At 54.6% G+C, this 9,604-nt stretch overlaps 5 protein-coding genes and 1 non-coding gene across 6 annotated transcripts in view; 3 read left to right on the top strand and 3 right to left on the bottom strand.

Moving 5' to 3' along the window:
* Positions 1–494: 494 nt before the first annotated feature.
* CHGG_09249 (uncharacterized protein) lies at positions 495–2,410 on the top strand (the record flags this gene model as incomplete). Its single annotated transcript, XM_001227175.1, has 2 exons — positions 495–581; positions 677–2,410. The coding sequence occupies 2 exons, from the start codon at positions 495–497 to the stop codon at positions 2,408–2,410; spliced, it is 1,821 nt and encodes a 606-aa protein (XP_001227176.1).
* A 727-nt stretch (positions 2,411–3,137) lies between these two features.
* Positions 3,138–4,160, bottom strand: CHGG_09250 (uncharacterized protein; the record flags this gene model as incomplete). The annotated part of the gene is made up of 1 exon (XM_001227176.1): positions 3,138–4,160. One exon carries the CDS (start codon positions 4,158–4,160, stop codon positions 3,138–3,140), a length of 1,023 nt encoding a protein of 340 aa, XP_001227177.1.
* Positions 4,161–5,004: 844 nt separating this feature from the next.
* Positions 5,005–5,688, bottom strand: CHGG_09251 (uncharacterized protein; the record flags this gene model as incomplete). The annotated part of the gene is made up of 3 exons (XM_001227177.1): positions 5,005–5,227; positions 5,277–5,525; positions 5,624–5,688. The coding sequence occupies 3 exons, from the start codon at positions 5,686–5,688 to the stop codon at positions 5,005–5,007; spliced, it is 537 nt and encodes a 178-aa protein (XP_001227178.1).
* Positions 5,689–6,457: 769 nt separating this feature from the next.
* CHGG_11399 lies at positions 6,458–6,541 on the top strand. Its single transcript has one exon. It is a non-coding gene; the product is annotated as a tRNA-Pro (tRNA).
* Positions 6,542–7,268: 727 nt separating this feature from the next.
* On the top strand, positions 7,269–8,514 carry CHGG_09252 (uncharacterized protein; the record flags this gene model as incomplete). The annotated part of the gene is made up of 2 exons (XM_001227178.1): positions 7,269–7,948; positions 8,091–8,514. 2 exons carry the CDS (start codon positions 7,269–7,271, stop codon positions 8,512–8,514), a joined length of 1,104 nt encoding a protein of 367 aa, XP_001227179.1.
* Positions 8,515–9,046: 532 nt separating this feature from the next.
* The window catches only part of CHGG_09253 (uncharacterized protein), a gene marked incomplete at both ends in the record, with an annotated part of 1,807 nt that continues 1,249 nt past the window's right edge, over positions 9,047–9,604 (bottom strand). Inside the window, one exon of the mRNA XM_001227179.1 lies at positions 9,047–9,534. Within this exon, the coding sequence (XP_001227180.1) occupies positions 9,047–9,534 (488 nt within the window). The remainder of the gene's footprint in view (positions 9,535–9,604) is intronic.

Genomic DNA, 9,604 nt, shown 5'->3' on the forward strand with positions numbered 1-9,604 from the left:
TTGCCCTAATACTCAAACCTGGCATAGACCCGGCCTTCTCAGAACGAGTCATGTCCGACCTACCACCCCGTTTATGTAGGTAGTGTATGGACACCAGAGCCAGATTCCAATCAGGGACCCTTGTTCCTCAACTGTTCTGGTTTGGGTGTTAGTTAGCTTGGCTGCTGACAGTCTCCCCATTAACAAGACATAATTCGACGTTATCTCGCTTGGGGATCGAGTCGGAGCCCCAAGCGCGGAACACAACATAAGGTTCCATGTTAGGCCTAGGAGTCGAGCTGCCTACGTGTGTAATTATCTATGCATGGGGGCATTTGGCCCCCAAAGTTGTGTACCCCCTGGTTTCCACAGGTCCACGTTTTGTGGTTGCATTAACTTGATGGTAGTTAAAAATTGTGAGTTCCCCAGGTTCTGCTTTTTCCCGAGTTTCTCTCGTATCATCCTCTTCCGCTCCGAGTTACCTCCAGTTACCTCCAGACTCACTCTACGACAAGATGCGCCTCCAGGCGGCACTGTCACTCCTTTTCACTGTTGGCCTTGCCACAGGACTTCAGCAGAAAGCCGATCCCAACTGCAAATGTGTAAGTTTTTCACTCTTTCGGTCCCGTCTTCGGCCACCTCTCGGTGCGCACTGCAAATTTCGAGTTGACAATTTGACCTCGTTTTCAACACACAGGTCCCTGGTGATACTTGTTGGCCAAGCCTCTGCCATTGGCAAGACTTTGAGGGGAGGTTAGGTAGAGGCAAGCTCATCAAGTCTTCTCCCATTGCCGAGTCGTGTTACAACGGCCCGCACAAAGATCTTGATCAGTGCGCCCATGTGACACAGATGTGGTCGGATCAGGACTTCCAAACAAACCAGCCGATTGGCAGGCCTTATCCCTACAATATCACCTGCGCTCCCATAGACTACGCCGCCGGAGAGACACCTACGTCGTGCACCCTTGGCTCCCTCCCCCAATACGCCGTCAATGCCACCACGATAAAGGACATTTCCCTCACGCTCGACTTTGCCAAGCGCAACAACATCCGTCTCGTCGTCACCAGCACGGGACACGACCTCCTCGGCCGCTCTGACGGCTATGGTGGCCTCCAAGTATGGCTCCGTCATTACCGCAACGGCATCCATTTTCAAAACACCTTCTCGGGCAAGCCCTCTGCCGGGAAAGGGAAAGGGGCCGGCAAATCGTGCACAAAGTCCGGCTGGAAGGGCAGCGCCATTCATATTGATGGCGCATGGCAGTGGAGTGACGTGTACAAGGTTGCCGAAGCAAACAATGTCATCGCCGTGGGCGGTGGCGCTGTCTCCCCGGGCGCTATTGGAGGCTGGCCGTCCGGCGGCGGCCATGGCCCTGCCACACGCAACTACGGGCTTGGTGCCGACCAGATTCTTGAGGCCGAGATGATGCTCGCAGATGGGACCATTGTCACGGCCAACCACTGCGAAAATACTGACCTCTTCCGTGCTATCCGCGGCGGCGGCCCTGGCTACGGCATCGTCCTCAGCCAGCACATCAAGGTCTATCCCAATGTGGATGTTGTTACCGTTCATCGACTCGCTATCGCTCCGCTTCAGCAAACACCCGAGAACGCGGACCTCCTCGATGCCGTCGCAGTCCTGCTCCAACATTTCCCCAATATCAATGAAGAGGGATATGCCGGTTACGCTTTCTGGTTCCGCAACTTTCCTATGCCCTTCATCGGCGACACTCCATCTGGCTATAGCCACGGCATCTGGTCAGTCGGCAAGGGGAAAGCTGAGGCTGAGCAACCCATAACCACGGTAGTCGAGGCGCTTGAAAAGTTCCAGGACAAGCTGTTCATCCACTCAACCTTCACCGAGTACCCTGACTACTGGTCATTCTACCACGCCGAGTCTGGACTCTACGACCCCACCGGCAGCACGTCCATCCTGACATCCCGCATGATCGACAGCGAAGCCGTATCCGACTACCAAAAAGTCCGCGACACGGTGGAGGTCATCAGCGGCAAGCCCGAGGAGTTTGCGTCCAACGTCGTCCTCCTGGTATCAGGTGGCCAAGTCTTCCGAGACGGTTCGGACGCAACCTCGGGCCTCCACCCGGCCTGGCGCACCTCCCCCTTCGTCCTCGTCACCGGCCAGGGCATCCCCAAGGTTGCGAGCCGCGAGGTTCGAGATTACGTCACCCACGAGATCACACACGTCAAGGGGGCGGCCCTTAAGAAACTGGCCCCTCACACGGGTGGCTATATGAATGAGGGTGATCGTCACGACCCGGATTATATCGAGACCTTTTACGGGTCCAATTATGAAACTCACTTAGCGGCTAAAAAGAAGTACGACCCGGATCATGTCTTCTACTGCCCAACCTGTGTCGGTGCCGAGGCCTTCATCGAGAGGCCCGACGGGCCCCTTTGTCGCAAGCCCTGAGTGTGCAACGACAGTTTTGTACTCCGTTGATATATGTTGAGGCATTGATATCCAAGAAGAATGTAAAGAGATAGAATTTCTGTTCGAATACACCTTTTCATCATTGTGCAACGGCGTATGGTCGGTTGATACATTGTGACGAACCTACTTCAGGACCCTGTCCTGTTAGGGTTCAGCTTCGGTTGAAGGTAATCTCTCAAGGGTGCTTAGGTTCGGTGCAGCCAAAGGGTGCACAACAAAGACTTGTCTCAACAGTAGGCTTTCGAGCTTGTAGCGAACTGTAGTTGTGATTGCTAACTGGAGAACTCCCAGAGCTCTCCAGTACGAGTGACTATATACTATCTAGTATCACCACTCTGTTGGTGATAATCGCCCATTATCATTGACAACCAGTGATAATCGTCCATTATCACTGACAACTAGTGATAATCGTCCATTATCACCGACAACTAGTGATAATCCAGTTCTTATTGGTCCTTAAGCGATTGGCTGCCGGCGTCCTGCGCTGTCGGCTGTGGCCGCCCTGGCCGCCTCGGGGTCATTCCGTGACATACATGCATCTAAATAACAAGACAGTAGCCCCTTTTCGACTCCGCGATGGCAACAATGGTTGACTTGCTATATTCTGTTCTGTGTGACCAGCCGATATTGCTTGAAGATACTCAATGTACATGCACGTAAATAGGTACCTACTTCGACATGTAGGTAGGTAACAAACTCTGACCCTCTAAAAAGAAAGATTCCCCCCATTAACCCCGTACGCACTCGCAATCGACTGCGAGCTGCTCCCCTCGGCAATCATCACATAAACCGGCGCGATCTCCGCGGGTTGCGCAATCCTCCCCAACGGCAGCTGGGCGGCGACCGTATCCGCGTTCTCAGTCGTCAGGCCATGCGACGTGAGGAAGTTGGTAGCCGTGAGCCCCGGCGCGACCGCATTGACCCGGATGCCCTGCGGGCCCAGCTGCAAGCCCAGGGTCTGCGCCATGGAGACGAGCGCGGCCTTGGTCGCGGCGTAGTCGACGGCGGCGCCGTGCGGGCGGCGGGCCATGCCCGAGGATGTGAAGATGATGGAGGAGCCTGGCGGGAGGAGGGGCGCGGCGGCGCGGACGAGGTAGAAGGAGGCGAAGACATTGACTTCGAAGGTTTGGAGGATCTGCGCGGTGGAGAGGGTGGAGATGTTGAAGTGCTGGACGAAGTAGCCTGCGTTGCTGACCAGGATGTCGAGGCCCCCCATGGCTTCGTGCGCGCGGTGCACGAGGCTCGTGCAGAAGGTTTCGTTGCGGAGGTCGCCGGGCATGGCGAAGAAGCGGACGCCTTCGGCCTCGACTAGTGCGGCTACCTCGTCGGCGTCGGGTTGCTCTTCTGGGAGATAATTGATGGTGACATCGGCGCCTTCGCGGGCGTAGGCGATGGCGACGGCTCGGCCGATGCCGGAGTCGCCGCCCGTGATGAGGGCCTTGCGGCCCTTGAGCCGGCCGGTGCCGATATATGATTGCTCGCCGCTGTCGATGGGAGGGTCCCAGTTCCGGTGAAGGCCCGGGAAGCCTTGGTCGGGGAGGATGACCCGCTGCGGATACAAGGTTCGAGGGTCGATCAGAGAGGGTGCGTGGGAGACGGTGTTGTCTGAACGTGTTAGCGTGTCGACTTGCGTGTGTGCTGGGTGTGGGTTCTTGCTGTTTCGAGCCTGAGCCGAGACAGCGCCGGCAAGAAAGGAAGCCGAAACAAGGGCGGACAGAAAAGCCTTCATTGTGTTCATGATAATAATCCTTATGGGGATACTTAAGATCGGAATTGGATGTGTATAATATGCAGGCGATGAATTGCCCGATGTCGAGTTAGCATTAGCATGATGAGAACCGGGCGAAGGGACAACGTACTTATAATTAACTGGGCATTTCCGTGATGCTCAACCCTGATATCGATGCCCAGCGTCCTCATCAATATTCAACAATGATCAACATCGTAACCAGAGCCAAGTGGTGAGACGCAGTACGCAATAATGAACATGAGCCACCAGCACACGTCAGCCGTGCTATTATGCCGCATAGACTGCTTTCCGTATCCGGGCACCGGTCCAGGACTATCAAAACCCCCCTGCCCTAGCAGCTCGAAGGTCACGGCCTAAATGGGAAAACAGTCTTTGCAATCCTTCTCAGCACTGACTTGGCTGAAATTGAACCCCTGGCTCTCAACGCGCAATAATCGAGCAAAGCGCCGATATTCTGATGCTATCAATGGAGCATACTCCGGGGGCTGCAACTGATATTTGCGGATGCTTTCACCGACCACTCGTGCGACACGGCCTCCACCTCCTGCTATCCCATCTCATCGTAAACTTCCTCGGCGATTGCGCGCCCTGTTCGCCCACTGTATGTACATCTTTGAGTTCCTTTGATGCAGCCCTATAACGTATATCGGTCCCTCCTTTAGTCTCCTCCGCCGCCGACGACGTGAGGCAAGATGTGGCCCAGGGCTTGCCGTACCCTCTCTTGAACTTGGTGTTGAAAGTAGGCCGCTTATGCCGGGCGTGGTAGTGAATCGGCCTCGGAGCCGTCCCTGGCCACATGACGTGCAATCCCAGCACCAACGTTCTACGTTTTCAAGCACCCTTCAGCCAGGCGCCGCTCCAATTCCTGAACGCGTTGCTCCGCTTCCACTCTGCGCCGCTCAGCTTCCGCTCTGTCCCGTACTGCTTTCAGAAATGAAGTTTCCATATCCTCGAGAGTGGCGGTAAACTTGGCCGGATTGTGTTGATGGCGAGCCCTGCGAAAGAAGACTCGAAGGCGCTCGTATGTTATAGAAATCATAGGGTTTCTATCGAGGCGTTAGATTCATTCCGTTTCAATAGACAGAAGCGACATACCTTGTGATTCCAGCAAGCGACTCGGCGACTGAAGGGCGACAATATAATGCAGGCAAACCGGTACCACCAACGAAGTGGGAGAGATAGAGATCCACTTGCCCAACGGGTTGTTGATCGAGACCGTCGTCGTAGTAGACTTGGTGATACTGGCTCCAGTAGCCAGAGGAGTTGTCGGCTACTCGCAGGCTAACCCACGCTTTTTGTAAACCGGGGTATTGAAGCTTGAGAATCAGGACAGCTTGGATCGGACTGTCCAGCGCATCGATGTACTGGCGTCCTTTCCTTTCCACATGCTGACGGGACTCGCTCTATGAGACCTCACAGACAAAGGATGGTATAGAACCAACCTGGCCAAAGTAAACATCGCCTTGCTTGAAAAGCTGGTTGCCGTACTTGATCGAGCTGGTGCCATGGTTGGCGATGGACTGGATGTTGGAGCAGGCAACAGGGCTGGAAGCAGGAAGACGAAGTCCACATACTGAGGCTACTGCTAAAGCTAGGGAAGCAGGAGGAAAAGAGGCCGACCGCGGGTTGGATGGATGGATGGAATTTGTTTCGCCCGGAGGCACTGGGCCTATAGGGCCTTAGCACGCTAACTACATCCGGATCAAATCGGTTTGCCTTTAACTCGTACAAGCCCCCTACTTCTTCCCTCTTTCTCGCTGCACCATTTACCTCTTGCCTTGCGCGCGCCAGGGTTGGGGTTGTGTGTGGGGAGGTGGAGGTGGGGTCACGTGCATAGTCCGGGGGGGGGGGGGGGGGGGGGGGGCGGTCACATAGTCCGAAAAGTATCTCTCAAAAGAAAAACGATTATCCCGATTAGTTAGGTATAGCTGGGGGCTTGATAGTATTTCGTGGGTGCTTGGGAGCCCTTCCCAAAAAAAAAAAAAAGAAAAAAAAAATGACATGGTTGACTCTCGCAATTCTAGGTGGGGAGAAGCAACTTTAATGGCAGCGATAGCTGCGTATCGCCGACTGCCAACCATAACATCGCAGATTTGCAAAAAAAAACAAAAAAGCACTCAAACAACTAACTAGTTCTAGAAAACGTTCCTCCAGGCTCCTTTGGCGTGCCGCGCGCAGCCGGCACGGGCACTCCTGAAATCCTGTCCTGCCTGCCAATTCTCCGAAGGAAGCCATTCAGACCAAATTACCTCCGATATCGCACATGAGACGAAGACGGGCTGTTGGTCTAGCGGTATGATTCTCGCTTTGGGTTAACACTGTTCTGCGAGAGGTCCCGGGTTCAATCCCCGGACAGCCCCAAGTTCGGATGAATTTTTGATGTCATCTCTCCACTATTAATACAACGTGCGAATGAAATGAAAGACTCTTTTTTTTTCTTCCTCTCTTTTTGCACCGGGTTGGAACAAATACTTTTCAGTTGATCTAAGTTTATTTCCTAGTTAAGCTTAGTGATGCGGGACACTGTGTGAGAGATGAGCGGAAGGGGTCGCGAGGCTCAAAGGCACTGCCAGTACCACTCTATTCCGTTAATCGAAAGCTGAAGAAAGAGAGGAAAGATACAAGATAGCGCGTTGGCAACGCGAGAAGGCATGCCCAGAACGGAGCTAGTCCGGATGCGGAAGTGCACCTCCAACCCCAACCCTGGGTGCGCTTTCCGTCACACACTGCATCTAATTGCAAATAGTAGAAAAAAGTAACTAGAAGAAAGAGTTGTCTGTTCAAAGGTAGAAGGTGCCTTAGCCTGCACTGCAATATAGTTGTGCGCGCAGAGCGCACAGACTATTTGCAGAGGACCAAAGTGGGGCGGCCTGACCAGGACGATGTCTTACTCACTAACTCTAATCACACAATGAGGATTCTTGCATCACTTAGCGTAACAAAACTTGAGAGATGCTAAATAAAAAAGCATCAGGAGGTTACAGGCCTATAGCCCTCCTACCTACAGTTGGGAAGGTCATAGAAGCACTGGTAGCAAAGAGGATTACTAGTGCTGCAGAGGCCTACGGCCTACTACCAGCGGAGCAGATGGGAAACCGAGAGCACAGGTCAACAGAGGTAGCGATTCGGCTAGTCGTAGCCCAAGTCCAGGAGGCCTGGCGGCAGAAAGCAACCGCCTCCCTTCTACAGTTGGATATCTCAGGGGCATTCGACACCGTCAACCACACCCGGCTACTAGCCACTCTTCGGCTACAGGGTTACCCACAGTGGGTGGTTCTGTGGGTGAAGGCGTGGTTAAGTAACAGAGTTGCGATCCTCCACTTCGACGGCCAGAAAACAGAGGACATCCCAGTCATAGCGGGAGTCCCCCAGGGCTCACCACTATCCCCGATCCTATTTATCCTCTACATTGCCTCCCTAGGGGCCTGCAAAGGTCTTGTCAAAAGCTCAGAACAGGAGCCTTCGAATAGTAGTAGGGCATACAAGTCAGCTCCTATTCGGTGCTTAGAAACAGAGGCCTGGGTGCCACCGCTAGACTTATATCTCAACAAGCGGCCGACTGACTTCGAGGGCCGGCTGCAGAAGCAGGCCCTACAATCAGGGGCTGGGCCGGAGGCTGAGAGAATAACCACGGGGCATCTAATCACTGAGGCCTGCAATACGGTCTACCGGAGGTTCAACAAGAGGAGGAAAACCCGAGGCCGGAGGCCCCGTCAGGGCCCGCAGAGTCCCACGCCCACTGAACTAGCCGCTAGTGTAGTGGCCCAGTGGGTTAACTACAAATTGGAAGATCGGGGGGAAGGATAGGGGGTCGAATACCAAGGAGGTGGTCGAACTGGCCTGGCAGGCCCGGTGGGAACAACAGAGAGCTAGTCAACAAAGTACTACTCGACAGAGGGTATTAAACAGGAGGATAGCCGACGAAGACCCCCCAGCCCTCTTATTTACCAACAAAGTTCTGACGGGACACGAAGGTCTTTCAAAGGCGCAGAGCTCCCTCCTTTCCCAGGCCCGTATCGGGGATATAGGCCTCCGGGACTACCTGTTCAGGGTGAAAGTCCCGGAGGTCCGTACCCCCTATTGCGAGTGCGGGAGAGGCAGGGAGACAGTGGAGCACTTGGTGGTTTGGTGCCCCGACCCGCCGTTACAAAGGCCGTGGGACGGCAGAGAGATTCGGTCACATCGGGACCTACAAACCGTATTACGGGGAGTAGGTGCCCGGAGCAGAAGATTTGTTAGGAAGGTCCTTGGCTGGCTGATGGACTCTGGCCGGCTACTGGAGTATAGCCTGGCCAGAAGGCTGGAGCTAGAAACAGTGGATGGGGAGGGCTAGAGGGCCCGGAGGCCGGCAAAGGGCCTCCTTTCTTTTGCAGCATGACGGATTCATAGATTGTTGTCTCAAAGTGGTAGACAGAGGTTTTTATCCGGCCTATACGGTACGGTTTCCTTTGTAAATAGCAGTAGAAGGACCGGCGCGCCCCAGGGCATATCGGGTGTAGGAAATAATAATAATAAATAAAAAAGCATCGCTGTGTGGTAGCTGGAATGCTCATAACTGACTCACTTGTTGAAGACGATTATTTTGGGGAAAGTAGAGTTGAATGAACCGAAACCCACTCTTTTTCTGGTGATGGTTAGGGGAGCAAATTTAAACGTTGACTTTTACTGGTAACTAGTTAGTTACACTTTATTTATTATCGCGGGATTCATTGACCCCCCGCCCTAACGCAAGAGCCCACCCCCCTTTTACATGCTTCGAGACCAAAATAACAATACACATGCCACGCCCTGCGCCCGCTCATTACCCCCCTGTGCTGTTTCCACCATCCTCTCAAAACATAGAAACACAACCCGCCCAGAACTAACTACTCCCCACCGCCCACATTCGAATGCGACGTGCCCGGCCTGCTGGAGCCCAACTTCCTCAACTTCCCACCCGCCTTGGTATTAAACAAACTCTTGACCCTCCGCAGCCTCGACATCATATCACGATCCTTCCTATTCCTCGCCTCCTCATCATCCACCTCACCCTCTCTCCCCTCCTCCTCCCCATCCTCACCCTCACCCCCCACCAAACCCCGCGGCCGCCCATCCACCGTCACCGGCCTCTCCGGCGTCTTGGGTACCGCCGCCCCATCGCCACCACCGCCCGAGCCGGAGCCGGGAGCAGGAACACTACTCTTGCTCCGGCCATGGCCATGGCTCTGACTCTGGCCCGGCACCACGCCCCGGGCCTTCTTCTTGCGACTGCCCCCACCCCCAGCCACCCGCTCCCGAATAAACGCCTCATTCCGCAACCCCACAACCAACACCTCCCACGCTGCCGGCAGCGGCACCTCCTCTCTCTCCTCACCTTTCACCAAGAGAAGCAGAAGAGCCGCCCTGACCACCGCACCCGGATTCGCTGCGCCGCGGGTTTTTCC

The sequence above is a fragment of the Chaetomium globosum genome, genomic scaffold (assembly GCF_000143365.1).
Source record: "Chaetomium globosum CBS 148.51 scaffold_6 genomic scaffold, whole genome shotgun sequence".
Taxonomy (NCBI): domain Eukaryota; kingdom Fungi; phylum Ascomycota; class Sordariomycetes; order Sordariales; family Chaetomiaceae; genus Chaetomium; species Chaetomium globosum.